We start from the raw sequence: 22,628 nt of genomic DNA on the forward strand, positions 1-22,628 counted from the left end.
ATATACCAAATTGTAATAATTTTCTAGGCTAAGATGCCTTATATGCAGCAGGAACAATATTGTAGTCCTGAAAATGGTAAACTGGACAATATCCTATATTGGATTATAACAACAGTGAAATTCAAACCCGCACTCAGATTGGTACTATAATTACTGGGAACAAATTTCATTATTATTCTGGTTTAGCCGTTCATTGTGTCTGTCAGTGGGTGTATTATATGTACCAAAAATAATTAGAGGCAAAGAGTCTACTGTGATAAGGCTGGAAAAGGCAGGAAGCAAGAGTAGATGTGAATCTGCTTTCAGCGTTAGACTGGATTTATTAAGAACTTACTACACCGGGTATTCTCTGGGGGTCCCCCTCCAGATACTTGCCTGGCCCAACACTTTATACTTCCAAGATCGGACGAGATTGGGCAATTTAAGTGTAGTTTGGTAGTAAATTGGAATGCTCCTCCTCCCGAATCACTGATGAGAGTTCACAGATATGTAAGTGGTGGGTGAGATATTAGCAATAAGGCGACCCTTCGTAGATCAGCCTTCCATTGCAAAATTGTTGCTAGAGACAGTTATGAAATTGCATCAAATCCACATGTGCTTAAGTCAAATTTTCATTAATAGTGTATTCACAGTGGTAATACTGCCACATTGGCACTGTCTGCTAGTTAACAGGTAGGTAGTAAATACAGAGGCAGCATATGTCCTATTTCAATCTGCCAAACAGATCATTATCATTTATGAAACTGAGTGATTCCATACCAGAGCAGGATCACACTAATGTCTAGTCAAAGTTACTTCATGGGTGAATAAGTACTGTATAGTTCGGGTTTGTAATATAGAGACTGAGTCAAAAAGGTTGCAGACACAAATTATTATTTCTACCAACGCAACAAAATTCTATCACAATGTAAAGCTTCTAAATGTAAGTTTACACTGTGGGATTCAGTTTTCTTTCAAAGCTTTACTGGTTATAGAGTTAGCAGACAAAGAGTGATAATATATGGTTAATGGGAAGTAAAGTGGGTTTAGAAACCAGTTACTGCTGTCAGTGTGAGGTTGGGGCCGGATGCAATTTCTTGTTGTGGCGGCTAGCGGTGAGCTGGGGTAGAGGGGTTGCAGCTTGTGGTGTGTCCGGAGGGCGCTGTGTGCTTCCTGCTGCTGGTGCAGTGAGAAAACGCATTTCACCTGACTAGTGGGCTTGGTCACTTCTCACTGCCCTGGGTACTGGTGACTCTATATGACGCGTCACTGGGACAGCCTCTCCCTTGTAATTGGTCCACAAAACACTCCTACCTGACATGTCCCAGGTAGGGGAAGGTGTTGTGTATCATCAATGACCGCTCCTACCCTGCCCATGACCTGTTCCGACGGCTGCCGTCTGGCAGGCGGTACAGTTCGAGGCTAGTGAGGACTGCCAGACATAGGAACAGCTTCTTTCCCCAGGCAACTATCATGTTGAACTCGACTATTTCCTAGACCATCCCACAACCTTACACGGAAGATGCTACTCAAGCTTCCCTTCTCCGTGTTGTGTTATGCTGCGTTATGTCATTGCCGTCCTATTGTGTTGTCCTTTTGTGTTGTCTGAGAGCAGTTGTTATCGGAAACAAATTCCTTGTGTATTCTGTATTTGGTACTGATATACTTGGCAATAAAAAGTGATTTGAGTGATTCTGATTATGACTGAAATCTTGAATGGCGTGAAGTCTTTTTACAAAGGCTACAGACTTACAACATTGTGTCCGAGCCATATTAGATTTATATAAGGTTTTTAAATTAATTATTATATGGTATGGGTTCCCAGGCATAGGAGTGTATACATACTGACTGCGGGCCAGAATTGCCCGGTAGTTGTAGTAAATGCCATATGTTTTTTATACATTAAGGTTATACTAGCACAGATTCCGGTATTAAAATTAGAAAGTATTTCTACAGGTCTCTGACCATTAGGTCAGAATTGTGAGGGGATTAAATTGAGCAACTATGTATCACACCGAACATAGGTTGATAAATCCCTGTCTCCTAAATAGGGGAGATGAAGAATTGTCAAGGATTACCTATAGTGTCATAAAAGAACAATGAGCTTAGATCATAAATAAGTATGTGTACACGGGTCATGGGTCACAGGAGAAAAGATTACACATATTGTACATGGAAGGAATTTACAGTAGTTTATCAGTTATCTACTTATATTCTGGTGGCAGCCAAAAAGCGCCTCTTGTGGCTGGATTAGTGAATCACCAATGTGGAGTTAAAGTTCCTTATATTATACGAGGACTTTCCAAAGGTTAGAAAAGGAATTACACACATGTCAACATATACATATATAAATATACATATGTATATGTGGAACTAGGAGTATTTATGAAATTCTTTGATTATTGTTGTGATAATTTCAGTTACATAATATTACTGAGTGAGTGAAGGGAAGGTTATTCGATGGGGTGCCATAAATGGGTTTTTGAGTGGACCAAGTAAGTGCTGTTTATGTGATGTGGGAAGAATTGGAAAGTGATAAGATGTGGATGGTTGGGGAAGGGGTGGGGGTGAGGAGGAGGGTTGAGTTAGGGTGGGTGGGGATATATTGAGTTGGGTGTGTGTGTGTGTGTGTGTGTGTGTGTGTGTGTGTGAGTGTGTGTGTGTGTGTGTGTGTGTGGGGTGGTCTTCAGTATGCCGACTGACGGGAACCCGGCGCACAGTATACCGGCGCCGGGATCCCGACAGCCGGCATACCGACACTTATTCTCCCTCGTGGGGGTCCACGACCCCCCTAGAGGGAGAATAAAATAGCGCGGCGCGCTAAGCGCCACCGTGCCCGTAGCGTGGCAAGCGCAGCGAGCCCGCAAGGGGCTCATTTGCGCTCGCCACACTGTCGGTAAGCTGGCGGTAGGGCTCCCGGCGACAGTATGTTGGTCGCCGGGAGCCCGACCGCCGGCATATTGTAGTGAACCCTGTGTGTGTGTGTGTTTGTGTGTGTGTGTGTGTGTGTGTGTGTGTGTGTGTGTGTGTGTGTGTAGGGATGATGGTGTGGGAGGAGGTATGAGGTAGGGTTGACCTGTGTGTGAAGGCCCAGATGATCAAAAAGACTGGGAGTGAGCAAATATGTTGAAGTATACACACAAAAACATTTGTGATGTGAGGAACAAGTGGCTAATGTGTCATTTATGAAGTGATTGTGTGAGGTGTGAATACATATAAGTGTACTGGGGGCGGTTAAGTGAGAAAGGGTATCACAAGTGGGAAGGTTGATGTTTTTTGGAGAGGGGGTTTTGATAGGAAAAAGGTGGGTGGGGAGAATAAAAGGAGAAATAAAGGGGGGGGGGACTTGGGATAGGAGTGTTCATTGTAAAAATGTACTGTAATTGATGAATTCGTTGAGGCCTGATGGTTTGAGTGCTCCAGAACAGAAGATCCACTCGCTTTCCTTTCTCAATAATTCCTGTGTCAGATTTCCACCTCTGATGCCAATCTTGATATGTTCTAGGCCGAAACACTTCATGTCATTGGTTGAGCCTTGGTGGTCCTTATAGAAATGCCTGGCGACAGAAGTGAGTTTTCGCATCCTGTCCATGTCTGTCGCTGCATTTCGGATGTTGCTGGCATGTTCTAAAATTTTTAATGTGAGGGCTCTTGATGTCATGCCCACGTATTTGAGGTCATACGTACATGTCAAACAGTGTACAACGCCACTAGTGTTGCAATTGATTTATTGCATGACCTTAATCTCTTGCCCATATTTATCTTGTACTGTATTAGTCTTAGATATTAAAGCAACTGCCTTACACGAACCACGTGGGTACGTTCCGGTGTCCCTGATGTCTTTCGAGGATATGACAAAGTGGCTTTTCACCAAACAGTTCTTAAGGTTCCGTGACCTTCGCCAGCTCATGTTGATCTTTGAATCCAGATGGGTGGCCAGGTCATGATCCAATTGTAAGACAGGAAGATGTTTCTGAATGGCATCAGTTAGTTCCCGCCATTCATTGCAATCAGTGCCCACGAATCTCAATTTGGGATTGTTGTCCAATTTATCCACCTTAGGTCTAAATATCAATGATTCCCTTTTGATTTGCATCATCGATTTTTGTGCCTTTTTCTATGACCTCTTACTGTACCCTTGAGCCCACAGGCGAGACACCAGTTCTTTACTCTGGATTTTGTATACATGGTCTTCTGTGCAATTTAATCTCAGCCGCAGGAACTCCCCTTTGGGGATGTTCTCAACGGTTGGAGGGAAATGAGAGCTGATTTGTAATAGAATACTATTTGTGGAGGTCTTATTCCGATAGAGTTCAGTTGCCAAACTACCATCTGATGCTCTATAGATGTTCAGGTTTAGAAAGGATATCGACTGTGCACTGATGGTGTGGGTTAGTTTGATGCTAAGATCGTTGTCATTTAATTTAGATATGAATTCCAGCAATAATTCTTCACTCCCATCCCACAAAATAACTATCATCGATACAGTGGCACCAGTTAATCACATGTGATGTGTAGATGTCATTATTGGCATTAAATACCTGCTCTATACCCCACCAGCCTAGGAAGAGAATGGCATAGGTCGGGGCACATGCTGCCCCCATTGCCGTGCCCCTGGTCTGAAGAAAGAATTGGTCTGAGAAGGTGAAATGGTTTTTGTGTAATACAAAATACAGGAGATCAAGTAAGGTATTGCTGTCATTGGACTTGAGAAAATATTAAATCACTGCAATCCCTCTTTCATGGTATGTGCTTGTATAAAGCGCCTCAACATCAAGAGTAGCCAGTAAATAATTTTCCTCCAATTTTACATCATGGAACTTCTTAAGGACAGCCGATGTGTCCTGTAGTATGATGATAGTGTTAGCAAGTGATGTCTCAAGTGAAGGTCGAGGAACCTGCTAGGCTGTTCAAGAAGTCCCCCTAACCCCGACACTATGGGCCTGCCGGGTGGATTTTTGGGGGTTTTGTGGACTTTGGAAAGTAGATAAAAGGTGGAGACTTTGGGATTCGATACTGATAGATACTGGTGTTCTTGTTTGGTGATTACTCCCTGTGTCAGGGCTTCATTAATGAGATGAGTGTAAAGGCGTGTGAAGTCCTCCATTGGGTTGAACATCAATTGTTAGTAACATTTCGTGCTATTGAGTTGTCTAAGGTCTTCCTTGGAATACATTTCCATTGGCCACAAGACAATGTTAAGACCCTTGTCTGAAGGTTTGATTACCATATAGTTCCAGGATTGTAATTCACTTAGGGTTTGTTTCTCTTTTTTAGTGAAGTTGTTTTTTTCCATATAGATCTAGTCTTATTTTTAAGATGGATGGCATCAAATTCCTTTTTTACCATGTCCATGAATACGTGGACTTCTGGACTGAGATTATCCAGGGAAAAGATATTGGACTTGTTTTTACAGATTGGTCTGGTGGGTGCATTCATTGACTGTATAAAATATGGATGGGTCTTGTAGTTCCATCAGATTCTGTAGGGCTTCCTGTTCTTCTGATAGAGGTTGCGTCTGTTCTACAGTAGTGGTGTCCGTAATTTCTGATTGATTTTTCGAGAAAAACTTCTTTAGCAGTAGTTTTCTCCCAAATAATCGGAGGTCTTTTTCCCATGTGAATCTATTGAAAGGATGGGCTGGGGAGGAGAGAAGGGGAACCAGAGCAGTGAGAAGTGACCAAACCCACTAGTCGGGTGAAACGCGTTTTCTCACTGCACTGGCAGCAAGAAGCACACAGCGCCCTCCGGACACACCACGAACAGCAGCCCCTCTACCCCGGCTCACAGCTAGCCGCCACATCTGAAAATTGCGTCTAGCCCTGCCTTACACTGACAGCGGTAACGGGTTTCTAAACCCTTGTCACTCTTTGTCTGCTAACTCTATAACGAGTAAAGCTTTGAAAGAAAACTGAATCCCACAGTGTAAACTTGCATTTAGAAGCTTTACATTGTGATAGCATTTTGTGGCGTTGGTAGGAATAATAATTTGTGTCTGCAACCTTTTTGACTCAGTCTCTATATTACAAACCCGAACTATACAGTACTTATTCACCCATGAAGTAACTTTGACTAAACATTAGTGTGATCCTGCTCTGGTATGGAATCACTCAGTTTCATAAATTATAATGATCTGTTTGGCATTGAAATAGGACATATGCTGCCTCTGTATTTACTACCTACCTGTTAACTAGCAGACAGTGCCAATGTGGCAGTATTACCACTGTGAATACACTATTAAAGAAAAATTGACTTATGCATATGTGGATTTGATGCAATTTCATAACTGTCTCTAGCAACAATTTTGCAATGGAAGGCTGATCCACGAAGGGAAACCTTATTGCTTTATACCTCATACTATCGTCTTGTCTCATTTTCATAATTCTGCATTCCAAGGACTTTCATTGGTGATTCAGCACAGATAATAGGTTCCCTGGGGCAGTTTTCCAACTGACAGGTACAGCTGTCTAAAGCCAACAGCAGATCAGTCTCATTTTTCTATACAATCCTTGCTAATATCTCACCCGCCTCTTATATATCTGTGAACTCTCATCAACGATTCGGGAGGGGGAGCATTCCAATTTATTACAAAACCACATTTAAATTGCCCAATCTCGTCCGATCTTGGAAGTGATAAAGTGTTGGGCCAGGCAAGTATCTGGAGGGGGACCCCCAGAGATTACCCGGTATAGTAAGTTCTTAATAAATCCAGTCTAATGCTGAAAGCAGATTCACATCTACTCTTGCTTCCTGCCTTTTCCAGCCTTATCACATTAGACTCTTTGCCTCTAATTATTTTTGGTACATATAATACACCCACTGACAGACACAATGAACGGCTAAACCAGTATAATAATGAAATTTGTTCCCAGTAATTATTGTACCAATCTGAGTGCGGGGTGAATTTCACTGTTGTTATTATCCAATATAGGATATTGTCCAGTTTACCATTTTTTCCACCAGAGTGCGCTGTGTAAAAAGTCCTTTTCAGTACTACAATATTGTTCCTGCTGCATATAAGGCATCTTAGCCTAGAAAATTATTACAATTTGGTATATTAAATTGTCGATATAATATCACATATCTTGTTGCTTATTGCTCTCCTTGTACACATTAAAGTGTACACACTATAGGAGGAATCATATTTTAACTGGAACTGTAATAAAAGTTTAGTTTTAAAAACACAAATAACTTCTACACAATATATAATTTACGAAGTAAGGAGTACGCCAGACAAGGATCTTTTCTTTCTTTCATGTTTGTATATGGACCTACCAGTAGGACACTACTGATACCCTTGGTGCACCCACAACAATCTGTAATTTGACAATACAGTCAGCAAAAATTGAGAACGTTGGTTATAAACTCTTTCCAGAACTTCTCTTAAAAAGCCAGCATGGAAACACTTTCCTATTACGACGACTATAATAACTATAGGTATCTAATGGGTCACATTCTTATAGCTAAAGAACTCCTCAAAATTGGAGTTCACCATATGTCCCTACTATAGCTCAAATTGAACAGAATTTTCACTCCCATTATGATTGAAACAGCAGGATCTTCATATTCCTCCTCGGCCTCCAAACCTTTGATTAGATGTTTTAATTGGAACGAGTATTGGACAACTAGAATTCGAATTTAACTTTCATGTTTCCTCTTCACTAATGTTTAAGTGTATTTTTTTTGTTAAACCTTTACATTAGTGGTGGTTTTGCTACTCTAATCTTACTGTAACCGTTTTGTTTTTGGACAAATGTTGCTTTCCTGTACCATTAATTGTCTTGCAGCACTGTGTTTGCCTCATGCTGTTCATAAATGTATAATGGTTCCTTCTTTCAAATGTGTGTATCCTGCCCATCTCCTTGACCTTTTTTCATTTTTCTATCCCATTCCCCATCCTATGTTTTATATCAACAATAAAAACTTAATATTGGAAAGAAAAAAAAAGTAATATGTAGGTGGTAAACATAGACCCATTGCTGGGTGCTTCTGCACTGACCATTCCTCATTGGTGAGGCTTTAGCCCGAAGTCAGCCGTTTAGCCTGTAAGACTAAGGGCTTCTTCATATCAAAGGGGGGTTATTCAGAGTTGTTAGCAAACCACAAAAGTTAGCAACTGGACAAAACCATGTTGCACGGTAGGTGGGGCAAATCTACCGTGCAGACAGAGTTAGATTTGGGTGGGTTATATTGTTTCCGTGCAGGGTAAATACTGGCTGCTTTATTTTTACACTGCAATTTGGATTTCAGTTTGAACACACCACACCCAAATCTAAATATCTCTGCACATGTTATATCTGCTCCACCTGCAGAGAAACATTGTTTTGCCCAATTGCTAACAACTCTGAATAACCCACAAAATCCAGTATCCTGAGTTAATACAATAATTTTGTGCCATTAGGATTTTAGCTTTTCACAATGAAGAAACAACCCTGAATATTTTGTATATGGGCAATGGTGTAACTGACTCTGACGATCCCCTTATAGAGGCTTTGGAAAAGTCATTTGTCATGCACATTACAATTTTTGTGAAGAGCACTATCTTAATGTAATATACCATTTCCCAGATCATTTATTTTTAAATTGTTCACTTGTGTGAAAATACCTTGGTAAATGCAATTTGTGAGGTCTAAACTTTTTTTTAGAAAGAAAAAACTCTTTTACAAAAAATAAAAATAAATATCTGCAACATCCAAAACTGCTTAACGGCAAATAAAGTATTAGGGCTGATGTAATAGTGTGCAAATTGTAGTATCGTTGTATCATGGTCTACTGTTAAGAATTAATTTAAGACACGGTATTGAGAGCTATAATCCCCTCACTTAGGGTGAATTTGAAGAAAACAGACCAAAAGCTTGGTTTATTCCAGTAGCAACAGCAAAGAGACGTAGTGCGCCTCATATAGGTGCTCGTTTAGATGACATGTAGATAAATCAATACGAATGATAAAATGTGACAAGACATGATAATCCCCAGTCAATCGGCAGGATGTAATGGCATCCGAGTTTGCCGGAGGTGCAGAATGCCAGCTGAACTCTTAACAGTTTTTAAAGGGCAATCGTTTACATAGACAGTGACTGGGGGTGTCAAATCTTGTCACATTTCACCATGTGTGTTGATTTGTCTACTTGTCATCTATACTAGAGCCTATATTTGGCAACAATAAGTGACCTTTTACCACTTTGCTGGCCAAACCAGGTCCACTTAGAAGTACTGTAGCTAACTTGGTTTTGCTGGTCCATGCATAAGCACTCACAGTTATGGATTAAGAAAAATATTTAAATAAATAAACTCAGCGTCAAATAGAAAAACAATATATTTTACGTTTTTTCCAACCCTATCACCATTATTAGTTGTTCTTGTTAAATAAGCTGGGGCAGCTATTGCCAAATACTTACGAAGATGGCTACTGCCAGAGGGGGTAATTCCAAGTTGATCGCAGCAGGATTTTTGTTAGCAGTTGGGCAAAACCATGTGCACTGCAGGGGAGGCAGATATAACATGTGCAGAAAGTTAGATTTGGGTGGGTTATTTTGTTTCCGTGCAGGGTAAATACTGGCTGCTTTATTTTTACACTGCAAATTAGATTGCAGATTGAACACACCCCACCCAAACCTAACTCTCTCTGCACATGTTATATCTTTTCCCCCTGCAGTGCACATGGTTTTGCCCAACTGCTAACAAAAATCCTGCTGCGATCAACTTGGAATTACCCCCAGTGACAATTGCAACAGCCAGCTTTCTTACACAAACACTGTACATTACAAATGAATAAAGAGAGATATACAATCTGTATATACACTAGAGAGATCTTAATTTTAAATAAAACAATGAGTAACACAATGTATATGGGTACCTAATATATCTGCAGGCACAGCATTTTCTTCAGTTTTCACATCTGCATTATCTTTTTCAGTAATATCACAACTAGACAGAGTTCTTCTGTCGTCTTCCTCTAGGTCTGCCAATACCTAAAGAAGCAAATAGAATCTATGGTGAATAAAGGAGACATTGGGACAGATTTATCAAAGCTTTGGGAGAGATAAAGTACCAACCAATCAGCAGCCTGTAAAATGACAGTTAGGAGCTGATTGTTTTGTACTTTATTTCTCTCAAAGCTTTGATACATATGCCCTATTGTATGCTAGATAAGGACTGTACATTTGTTCAAGGAATAGGAATAGGAAACAGAGAGATAATAATTTTAATAATAATAATTATTTTATTTATATAGCGCTCTTTCTCCAACAGGACTCAAGGCGCTTTACAGATACCAAAAACAATGCACATAATACAGAGGATTTGAGTAATACACCAATAGATCAGCAACACAGACATAAAAGAAAACCTTAAGCACACAGAAAGCATAGTGCATGATTGGTGCAGGCATTTTGGGTACTAACTTCCAAGGGTTGTGTATTCACCCTCACAGGGTACCAGGTGCGGCAGCCATCTTGGGCGCACAGCGTAGGATTACCCAGGGTGGAATAGTCTACCCCTAGAAGAGATGACACAAAATGGGGGTGATTTCAGAGTCCTATAGTTCAGAGTAGGATCCATCAAAACCACCAGGCCCATGTATTTTTCATCCCATCCACAAGTGTACCATATGGGGCAGCCATGTTGGGCGCACTTCGAAGGTTACACTATAGAAGGTGAGCCATACAAGGGCCAAGTGCATATATGGGAAAACTGACACTTATGTAGTAGTATGATGTACCCTGTATGTAGGGAGCAATGGAAGGGTGTGCAATCAGCGGAGATAAACATTACAGGAAAAGCACACGGTGGGGTGGAAGAGAGAAAAAAAAAGGGGTGGCAGAAACAATTGCAGGTAACCAGTGGCGGAAGGAAAATTGGGTTAACATTGTTTTGATAAGATCATAGTACGAGTGGGTATGAGAATGTGGGGGGCACACTCAGGAGCAATGGGGATGTCCCTGCTGAGACTGGTCCTGGTGCTCTCCCCCCACAGTACTCTGCTCATCTTGAGGGTTTGGCCCAGGGGCAGACTTGTTCTCAGCCGGAGAAGTTTTGCGGTTGTAACGCCGTCCTTCTGTTATATTGTTGGTTTGTTTGCCAACAATATAACATCAAGGGACTTTTACAAAAGTATAAAATTGTGGGCTGTCAACACAAATATGTCAGTATGTCAGTTTAAATAGGAAGCAGATGGATTTGTTTGCCAAGGTCGTGTATTTGCGGGGTACAAAGCCTGGTATTATTTGATGGGAGTAGGTGGGTGGATCCTAATTAAGGCTAGATCCTCTCTAAAGTTTTCAGATTTAAAAATGAAATATTTTATATGTTTTCAAACATGAAAAAAACATAAAAAGGACTATGGGCCTAATTCAGACCTGATCGTAGCAGCAACTTTGGGGGTAATTCCAAGTTGATCGCAGCAGGATTTGTGATAGCAATTGGGCAAAACCATGTGCACTGCAGGGGAGGCAGATATAATATGTGTAGAGAGAGTAAGATTTGGGTAGGTTATTTTGTTTCTGTGCAGGGTAAATACTGGCTGCTTTATTTTTACACTGCAAATTAGATTGCAGATTGAACACACCCCACCCAAATCTAACTCTCTCCGCACATGTTATATCTGCCTCCCCTGCAGTGCACATGGTTTTGCCCAATTGCTAAGAGTTAGATTTGGGTGGGGTGTGTTCAAACTGAAATCTAAATTGCGATGTAAAAATAAAGCAGCCAGTAGTTACCCTGCACAGAAACAAAATAACCCACCCAAACCTAACTCTCTCTGCACATGTTATATCTGCCACACCTGCAGTGCACATGGTTTTGCCCAACTGGCAGCAAATTTGCTGCTGCGATCAACTCTGAATTACCCCCTATATGGAAAACAATAGGCCACAATACATTTAAAGTACAACATACCCGTAAAGTTTAACCTACCCGTTTCTTAAGTGCTTCTGGTTCTTCACTGTACTCAAAAGCCAGTTCAGTCAAATAATCAGATTCAATGTCTATAAAATGATTAGAATTGTCTGTGGAAAAAGGAAAGGGTTTTTATGAATCACAAATCAATTTAATAACCACAAACGACTTTTTTGTTTTTAAATGCATCACAACAGCCATTTATAAACCAAAGATGAAGGAACAATGGTAGTTTTAGCATTCTAAGAACTCATCAGACGTGACATTTAAAAACCACAGGCACTGTAGACATAACACAGGATGTAGTTAATATTCCAGCAGACACCATCCCGATGGTCAGAATGCGACAGCAATATTCCGACTGATCCTGACGGTATGTACTGGGGTAAAGCTCGGTACACACTGGCAGATTTTTTTTGGTCTGCCCGAAAATCGGACGATTTTTCTGGAAATTGTAGGCACTAATATCTGAGCTACACACTTAAAGATTTTTTTTTCCAGATACAATTTTCTGCCACGTCACACTGCATTTACATCTATCCGCCCAGAAGGAGGCTGATGTAGTGAGAGGAAAACATAGGAAACATGCGCAGATTATTGAGAACGCACACACACTGCTCAATATCTGGAGATTCTGGCAGATATTTTTGGTCTGGGCCGATTGATCGGAAAATCCATTGTTCTGGTGTGTGTGCGCAAGATTTTCCCGAATTATCTGCGAAACGCCAACACGATCATTCGTACACACTATACAATAAATCAGGCCAATGTCCCAACTATTGGCAAATCGGCCCAATAATTGTATAGTGTGTACCAAGCTTTAGAGTTAGGCTGCAGGGTGGGGTGGATAGGGTTTGGCTGCAGTAGAGGACGATTAGAGTTAGGCTGTGGGAGGAGTGGGTTATGGTCAAAATACTCACCGGGATCTGTCGGAAATCTGACTGCTGGGATATCGATACTATCCCCATAACACAATAGAGCAGTGTGTACAGTACATTGTGAGATGTTGATGTGCAAAGCTCATAGTGAAGGTAGTTAGGAAGTAAAAACATAAACAAAAGTCACAAAAAGTTACTTTAAACTGAATATCTACTATGTAGTAAAAAATAAGAATTTACTCACCGGTAATTCTATTTCTCGTAGTCCGTAGTGGATGCTGGGAACTCCGTAAGGACCATGGGGAAATAGCGGGCTCCGAAGGAGGCTGGGCACTCTAGAAAGATCTTAGACTACCTGGTGTGCACTGGCTCCTCCCACTATGACCCTCCTCCAAGCCTCAGTTAGGATACTGTGCCCGGACGAGCGTACACAATAAGGAAGGATTTTGAATCCCGGGTAAGACTCATACCAGCCACACCAATCACACCGTACAACTCGTGATATGAAACCCAGTTAACAGTATGAAACAATAGAGCCTCTCAACAGATGGCTCAACAATAACCCGATTTAGTTAACAATAACTATGTACAAGTATTGCAGATAAACCACACTTGGGATGGGCGCCCAGCATCCACTACGGACTACGAGAAATAGAATTACCGGTGAGTAAATTCTTATTTTCTCTGACGTCCTAGTGGATGCTGGGAACTCCGTAAGGACCATGGGGATTATACCAAAGCTCCCAAACGGGCGGGAGAGTGCGGATGACTCTGCAACACCGAATGAGAGAACTCCAGGTCCTCCTCAGCCAGGGTATCAAATTTATATAATTTTGCAAACGTGTTTGCCCCTGACCAAGTAGCAGCTCGGCAAGTCGTAAAGCCGAGACCCCTCGGGCAGCCGCCCAAGATGAGCCCACCTTCCTTGTGGAATGGGCATTGACAGATTTTGGCTGTGGCAGACCTGCCACAGAATGTGCAAGCTGAATTGTACTACAAATCCAACGAGCAATAATCTGCGTAGAAGCAGGAGCACCCAGCTTGTTGGGTGCATATAGGATAAACAGCGAGTCAGATTTTCTGACTCCAGCCGTTCTGGAAACATATATTTTCAGGGCCCTGACCACGTCTAACAACTTGGAGTCCTCCAAGTCCCTAGTAGCCGTAGGCACCACCATAGGCTGGTTCAGGTGAAACGCTGACACCACCTTAGGGAGAACTGGGGACGAGTCCTCAATTCTGCCCTATCCATATGGAAAATCAGATAAGGGCTTTTACATGATAAAGCCGCCAATTCTGATACTTGCCTGGCCGTAGCCAAGGCCAATAACATGACCACCTTCCACGTGAGATATTTCAGATCCACGGTTTTTAGTGGCTCAAACCAATGTGACTTTAAGAAACTCAACACCACGTTGAGATCCCAAGGTGCCACAGGAGGCACAAACGGGGGCTGACTATGCAGCACTCCTTTTATAAATGTCTGAACTTCAGGTACTGAAGCTAGTTCTTTTTGAAAGAAAATCGACAGAGCCGAGATCTGTACCTTAATGGAACCCAATTTAAGGCCCATAGTCACTCCTGCTTGCAGGAAATGCAGAAATCGACCTAGTTGAAATTCTTCTGTTGGGGCCCTTTCGGCCTCACACCATGCAACATATTTTCGCCATATGCGGTGATAATGAGTTGCTGTAACCTCTTTCCTGGCTTTAGTAAGCGTAGGAATGACTTCCTCCGGAATGCCCTTTTCCTTCAGGATCCGGCGTTCAACCGCCATGCCGTAAAACGCAGCCGTGGTAAGTCTTGGAACAGACAGGGCCCCTGCTGCCGCAGGTCCTGTCTGAGTGGCAGAGGCCATGGGTCCTCTGATATAAATTCTTGAAGTTCTGGGTACCAAGCTCTTCTTGGCCATCCACGAGTATCGTTCTTACTCCTCGCCTTCTTATTATTCTCAGTACCTTTGGTATGAGAGGCAGAGGGGAGAACACATAAACCGACTGGTACACCCACGGTGTTACCAGAGCGTCCACAGCTATCGCCTGAGGGTCCCTTGACCTGGTGCAATATCTTTTATAGCTTTTTGATTGAGGCGGGACGCCATCATGTCCACCTGTGGCCTTTCCCAATGGTGTACAATCCTATTGGAAGACTTCTGGAGGAAGTCCCCATTCTCCCGGGTGGAGGTCGTGTCTGTTGAGAAGATCTGCTTCCCAGTTGTCCACTCCGGGAATGAACACTGTTGACAGTGCTAACACATGACTTTCCGCCTATCGGAGAATCCTTGTGGCTTCTGCCATCGCCATCCTGCTTCTTGTGCCGCCCTGTTGGTTTACATGGGCGACTGCCGTGATGTTGTCTGATTGGATCAGTACCGGCTGGTTTTGAAGCAGAGGCCTTGCCGGCCTCAGGGCATTGTAAATGGCCCTCAGGTCCAGAATATTTATGTGTAGGGAAATAACCTGACTTGACCAAAGTCCCTGGAAGTTTCTTCCCTGTGTGACTGCCCCCCAGCCTCAAAGGCTGGAATCCATGGTCACTAGGACCTAGTCCTGTATGCCGAACCTGCGGCCCTCTTGAAGATGGGCACTCTGCAGCCACCACAGTAGAGATACCCTGGTCCTTGGAGACAGGGTTATCAGCCTATGCATCGGAAGATGCGATCCGGACCACTTGTCCAACAGGTCCCTCTGAAAAGTTCTTGTATGGAACCTGCCTAATGGGATTGCTTCGTAGGAAGCTACCATTTTTCCCAGGACTCGCGTGCAATGATGCACCGCTACCTATTTTGGCTTCAGGAGGTCTCTGACTAGAGATGACAACTCCTTGGCTTTCTCCTCCGGGAGAAACACTATTTCTGGTTTATGTCCAGAACCATCCCCAGGAACAGTAGACGTGTCATAGGAACCAGCTGTAACTTTGGACTGTTTAGAATCCAACCATGCTGTTGTAGCACTTTCCAAAATAGTGCTACCCCGACTACCAACTGCTCCTTGGACCTCGCCCTTATAACGAGATTGTCCAAGTACGGGATAATTACAACTCCCTTTTTTCGAAGGAGTATCATCATTTCGGCCATTACCTTGATAAAACACCCTCGGTGCCATGTACAGTCCAAACGGCAGTGTCTGGACTTGGTAATGGTAATCCTGTACCACAAATCTGAGGTACTCCTGGCGAGGATGGTAAATGGGGACATGCAGGTAAGCATCCTTGATGTCCCGGAATACCATGTAATCCCCCTCGTCCAGGCTTGCAATAACCGCCCTGAGCGATTCCATCTTGAACTTGAATTTTTTTTTTTTTTATGTATGTGTTCAAGGATTTTAAATATAAAATGGGTCACACCGAACCATGCGGTTTCGGTACCCCAACCCTTGTGGAATAGTAACCCCGTCCTTGTTGAAGTAGGGGCACCTTGAGTATTACCTGCTGGGAATACCGCTTATTAATTGCCTCTAGCACAGCCTCCCTGCCTGAGGGAGTTGTCAGCAAGGCATATTTTAGGAAACGGCTGGGGGGAGACATCTCGAATTCCAGCTTGTACCCCTGAAATACTACTTGAAAGAAACAGGGATCCACCTGTGAGCGAGCCCACTAATTGCTGAAATTTTTTGAGACGGCCCCCCACCGTACCTGGCTACACCTGTGGAGCACCCGCGTCATGGTGTGGACTCACAGGAGGCGGGGGAAGAATCTTGATTCTGGGAACAGGCTGACTGGTGCAGCTTTTTCCCTCTACCCTTGTCTCTGTACAGAAAGGAAGCGCCATTTGACCCGCTTGCTTTTCTGAAGCCGAAAGGACTGTACCTTTGCCTGTGAGGAAACCTGAGGTAAAATTATTTCTTCCCAGCAGTTGCTGTGGATACGAGGTTCCAGAGACCATCCCCAAATAATTCCTCACCCTTATAAGGCTCTCTATGCGCTTTTTAAGTCAGCATCACCTGTCCAGTGACAGGTCTCTAATACCCTCCTGACAGAATGGACATTACATTTATTTTGGATGCCAGCCGGCAAAATATCCCTCTGTGCATCCCCCATATATAAGACGACGTCTTTAATATGTTTTTATGTTTGCCAACTAGTATCCCTGTTTGACAGGGTCACCGACCACGCTGCAGCAGCACTATCTGCAGGTCTCAGTCTAGTACCTGAGTGTGTAAATACAGACTTCAGGATAGCCTCCTGTTTTTTATCAACAGGTACCTATTAAAGTGGCCGTATCCTAAGACGGCAGTGCCACCTTTTTTGACAAACGTGTGAGCGCCTTATCCACCCTAGGGGATATCTCCCAGCGTAACTTATCCTCCTGGCGGGAAAGGGTACGCCATCAGTAACTTTTTATAAATTACCAGTTTCTTAACGGGGGAACCCACGCTTTTCACACACTTCATTTATTCATCTGATGGGGGAACAAAACACTGCCTGTTTTTTCTCCCCAAACCTAAAACCCATTTTTAGAGGTGCTTGGGTTAAAGTCAGAAATGTATAACACATTTTTTATTGCCGGGATCAAGTCACGGATGTTCCTAGTGGATTGTGTATATGTCTCCACCTTGTCGACACTGGAGTCAGACTCCGTGTCGACATCTGTGTCTGCCATCTGAGAGAGCGGGCGTTTTTGAGCCCCTGATGGCCTTTGAGACGCCTGGGCAGGCGCGGGCTGCGAAGCCGGCTGTCCCACAGCTGTTACGTCATCCACCCTTTTATGTAAGGAGTTGACACTGTCGGTTAATACCTTTCACCTATCCATCCACTCTGGTGTCGGCCCCACAGGGGGCGACATCACATATATCGGCCTCTGTTCCGTCACCATATAAGCCTCTTCATTCAACATGTCGACACAGCCGTACCGACACACCGCAGACACACAGGGAATGCTCTAAACGAGGACAGGACCCACAAAAGCCCTTTGGGGGGACAGAGTGAGAGTATGCCAGCACACACCAGAGCGCTATATAATGCAGGGACTAACTGAGTTATGTCCCCTATAGCTGCTGTTTTTATATATAATGTTTACTGCGCCTAAATTTAGTGCCCCCCCTCTCTTTATTAACCCTTTGTAGACTGCAGGGGAGAGCTAGGGAGCTTCCTTCCAGCGGAGCTGTGAGGGAAAATGGCGCCAGTGTGCTGAGGAGATAGGCTCCGCCCCTTTTTTGCGGCCTATTCTCCCGTTTTTTATGGAATTCTGGCAGGGGTATTTACCTCATATATAGCCCCTGGGGCTATATATTGAGGTATTTTAGCCAGCCAAGGTGTTTTTATTGCTGCCTCAGGGCGCCCCCCCCAGCGCCCAGCACCCTCAGTGACCGGAGTGTGAAGTGTGTGAGAGGAGCAATGGCGCACAGCTGCAGTGCTGTGCGCTACCTTGGTGAAGACAGAGTCTTCATGCCGCCGATTTTCCGGACCATCTTCTTGCTTCTGGCTCTGTAAGGGGGACGGCGGCGCGGCTCCGGGACCGAACATCAAGGCTGGGCCTGCGGTCGATCCCTCTGGAGCTAATGGTGTCCAGTAGCCTAAGAAGCCCAATCCGGCTGCAAGCAGGCGAGTTCGCTTCTTCTCCCCTTAGTCCCTCGCTGCAGTGAGCCTGTTGCCAGCAGGTCTCACTGAAAATAAAAAAAATCTAAGACTATTACTTTCTAAGAGCTCAGGAGAGCCCCTAGTGTGCATCCAACCTCGGCCGGGCACGAAATCTAACTGAGGCTTGGAGGAGGGTCATAGTGGGAGGAGCCAGTGCACACCAGGTAGTCTAAGATCTTTCTAGAGTGCCCAGCCTCCTTCGGAGCCCGCTATTCCCCATGGTCCTTACGGAGTTCCCAGCATCCACTAGGACGTCAGAGAAATATATATATATACACTCACATGCTGGGAGCTGCCAAGTACAGGGCCAAGCCGGCCAACATGTGTGGGGCCGCCCCTCAGTGCGCTCGCAATTTAATTGCGAACTCATTGAATAGAGGTGGAACCCTGCCTGCACAGCCTGGCTGCTTAGGCAAGGGTCCCGCCACCATGTTTCCTTACGCAGGAAATGCAGGCAACGTCATCGGCCATCCCCGAAAACGGCCATGACATGACTGCATTTTCAGATCTCTCCCCCACCCTCCCAACGCCGCATTACCGCCCCCGGATGCCCATTGCCTGTCAATCACTATGCGAGCGCACCCGGTCACGCATGCACAATATGGCCAGTGTGCGCGTACATACCCTATGGACACGGCCACTGCATGCGGACGCATAGGCTGCGTACTACTCTGAATAAGGAACTATGCACGCACCTTCATATTTCAGGCTGAAGAGGGGGAGATAAAATTTCAGTCGGGGGGGATTCCATGCTGTCAAGGGAGGAGTGCAGTGAGTCTCATGCCGGCTGCTGTGTGATGTCCCATGCAGCTGTGCAGCCAGGGCTGTACAGAGCTAAAGTGGGGCCAGGTACAGATTTGGGGGCATGGCCATGCATTTTGCAAATTAAAGAAAACAAAACATTTTCCACAGATTTGGGGAGCGCTATATATGCCCTCTGCCTTCCACACAGGCAGAAGATCCTTCCTGCACCACCACAGACCAGCCGACGTAGAGCAGCATGTGCTGGCTGGAGTACAATGCTGCTGCTGACAGGAAGGAAGGGGGGGGGCAGGGAGCAGGGGTCAGCGGCAGACCGCAGTAAATTACTTCCTGCTCCACCTCCTCTTGGCGGCAGTGTGTGCGGCATCTCCCTCTACTTCCCGCTCCACCCCCTCTCAGGCAGCGTGGGGACTGATGCTGTAATCTCCAGCCTCTGCAGCTGCTAGGAGAGCTGCTGCTGGTGGCGGAGGCTGGAGAGGGGGAGACAACAGCATCAGAGCTGCTCTAGCTGGGAAGCCCCCCTAAAACTTTGGGGCACAAAGTACTTACCCCCTGGGCCCCCCACCTTAACCCGGCTCTGCTCAGAGTTTCTCCCCCGATCGCTCAGTTTAGACGGACGACCAGCTCTAGGAAGAGTTCTGGTGGTTCCGAACTTCTTCCATTTACGGATGATGGAGGCACTGTGCTCATTGGGACCTTCAAAGCAGCAGATATTTTTCTGTACCCTTCCCCAGATTTGTGCCTCGAGACGATCCTGTCTCGGAGGTCTACAGACAATTCCTTTGACTTCATGGTTGGTTTGTGCTCTGACAAGCACTGTCACATTTGGAACCTTATATAGACAGGTGTGTGCCTTTCCAAATCATGTCCAATCAACTGAATTTACCACAGGAGGACTCCAATTAAGCTGAAGGAACATCTTAAGGATGATCAATGGAAACAGTATGCACCTGAGCTCAATTTTGAGCTCCATGGCAAAGGCTGTGAATACTTATGTACATGTGGTCTTAGTTATTTATTTTTAATACATTTGCAAAAATCTTAAAAAAAACTTTTTTCACGTTGTCATTATAGGGTATTGTGTGTAGAATTATGAGGGAAAAATGAATTTATTCCATTTTGGAATAAGGCTGTAACATAACAAAATGTGGAAAAAGTGAAGCGCTGTGAATACTTTACGGATGCACTGTATGTTACATTGTACTGCACAGGACTATGGTGTATTTTCTAAAATGCATTGCTGCTGTTAATCTGGAATATCATCATGCATGCACTAGCAATATTTACTATATATATTTATCAAGGAGTCAAGACCATGCGCTCTCTAATGGACAACCAAGCATCTGTGATGGCTGGCCACACCCTTAAGCATGGACCTCTACCACTGCATGCATATACTTCCCAAATGTCCCATTTTCAGTGTTTCCCATTTTTTGGAACTGTCCCGCTGTCCCACCAGCAGGCCGTAGTGTCCCGCAGTGCAGGGGGAGAGCCTGAGGGCTTCTTAGCATCTCGGAGAGTGCTAGGCTCGCCCCCACAAAGATGTAAATGGCGGGTTTTATTGTGAAATTCTGACTCCTCCCAATGAGGCTCCACCCATTTTTGGGCAGCTGTTTTCTGTAAACGTTGGGAGGTATGAATGCGGGTCAGAAAATAAACAGTGTCCAAGGCAAACAGATGTTCCATTAGTAGAGACCTAACATTCTAACATTGCTTAGCATCAAATCATTAATGTAATTTATGTCCTACATTACTTTTGACAGTGATGAGACATCAATCTTACATTTAGACTTTTATTACATTGCTTGACGTGAGCCTAGAAATGTGATTTACAGTACATAGAGATGTGTGTCACTAACAGCACAGGACAAAATCCAATCTCTGACAGCGTTACATAGTATAAACACCAAATGATGGTATGCAGGGGCGGATCCAGAAGAAAATGAAAGGGGGGCACCATGGTAGGGGAACGGTAATAGTTATATTTACATGCACCTAAGGCACATGTACTCCCAGATAAGGGGTGTGGTATCACAGGGGGCGTGGCCTCACAGAATATGCCATCAGGTAATGATTGGCTGTAGGAGCGCATCCTGGTTTATTGCCAATGTTTCACCCTGATGAAAAGGCTGATTGGGCCTTGAAATGTTGGTCACCTATTCCATTAGTTATGGGAGCCTGGAAGGCACCCCAGCACAATATAATTATTATAGTTTTTAGTTGGTGGTGGCAGGTGCAGCATACCTTGTATTGGGCACTGCTCTGACACTTAGACTGCAGGACACGAACTGCCCATCTTTGGGCTGGATCTCCAACAAGCAGCATAAGACATCTGCAGAACAGCCCTGTCACAATCACACGGGCCGCCTTCTCAAAGCTGAGGCTGAGTTCGACTGCACCTAGCATGCTGGTAAAGGAAGTGGAGGAGGAAGCGCTGTGAAACTGTGCGGTGCAGTGAGGGCTGATGAAGCCTTCTGCGCCATCATAAGTAACAGTCAAATGCTGGCATTTGAACCCCGCGCCTGGGCTGTACTCTGGCTGGCTGTCAGTGGGGGAGGTAGGTTGCGGTGTGAGCAGGGGGAGGCTGGAGCTCCAGCCTTTCCATTGGTTACCACACAGACTTGCTGTTAGAGCCGCGGTGGGTCCTAGTGCCTGCCGGCTATTTTATAAAATCTGACTGACAGAAATAGCAGTAGTGCTGCTGCTGTTCTCCTTTAAAAAAAAAAAGTCAGAAACGACAGGGAGGGGGGGGGGGGGGGAGGGTGAACCCCCCCCCCCCCCCCCCCCCACTTCCATGCTGGATCCGCCTATGATGGTGTGAAGCTGGGTGGCTTTATACAAAGAGATACAGTAGATAGGAAAGGATTGTCTCTTTGTTGGCGCACTTTAGAAAGAAAGGTAAGTATAATTAAAATGTAACTTTTATTAACATAGTTAAAATCGCCCACTAGTGTGAAAGATTGTAAGGCAAATGATTACAAAACATACAAATAAATAAAATACTGAATACACTGATGTGTCTTTATTTGTAGAATTATTGTGTGTGTATGTTCATTTTCCAAAGACCACCTTAATTAATTTACTTGAATTAAATCCCTATTTAGGGTTGTCTAATCATATAGGGTGTATTTATGGAATTTTGGTAAAGTATTGGAGCTATCTATTGTACCGATATAGTACTGTGGGGTATAGGCATATCAATAATCTCAGTTCTAGCTTGTGCTTCCCCTATGCACTACATAGAATAAGGCTGTGTGATGTGTTAGTTTATCTCAACAGGGCACACTTAAATTAGTATACCTAAAATACGGCTCTCTTTCTTAATTTTAGCATGAGGATCTCACTAACAAACTATGTCTCATGGACACTGTAGCAGCGGACACTTATCACCTCTGTATCCTCATTCCTTAATTATACAATGCTCTTCAGGAAAGGCTTATACATTAATGTATAACTTGTATGTGCATTAATATGTCACGTTGTTATTGCATTAGCATTAGCGTCTAGTGAGTAAAGCAATTTACTGGTAAGGCTTCA

The 22,628-nt window shown here is 44.1% G+C and overlaps 1 protein-coding gene across 1 annotated transcript in view; it reads right to left on the bottom strand.

Moving 5' to 3' along the window:
* The window catches only part of LRRIQ1 (leucine rich repeats and IQ motif containing 1), a 323,521-nt gene that overhangs the window by 267,192 nt on the left and 33,701 nt on the right, over positions 1 to 22,628 (bottom strand). The window contains exons 3-4 of the mRNA XM_063927664.1: positions 11,893 to 11,984; positions 9,836 to 9,950 (exon numbers count right to left, since the gene is read on the bottom strand). Of these exons, the coding sequence (XP_063783734.1) occupies positions 9,836 to 9,950; positions 11,893 to 11,984 (207 nt within the window). The remainder of the gene's footprint in view (positions 1 to 9,835; positions 9,951 to 11,892; positions 11,985 to 22,628) is intronic.

Source organism: Pseudophryne corroboree, chromosome 6 (genome assembly GCF_028390025.1).
Source record: "Pseudophryne corroboree isolate aPseCor3 chromosome 6, aPseCor3.hap2, whole genome shotgun sequence".
In the NCBI taxonomy this organism is placed as follows: domain Eukaryota; kingdom Metazoa; phylum Chordata; class Amphibia; order Anura; family Myobatrachidae; genus Pseudophryne; species Pseudophryne corroboree.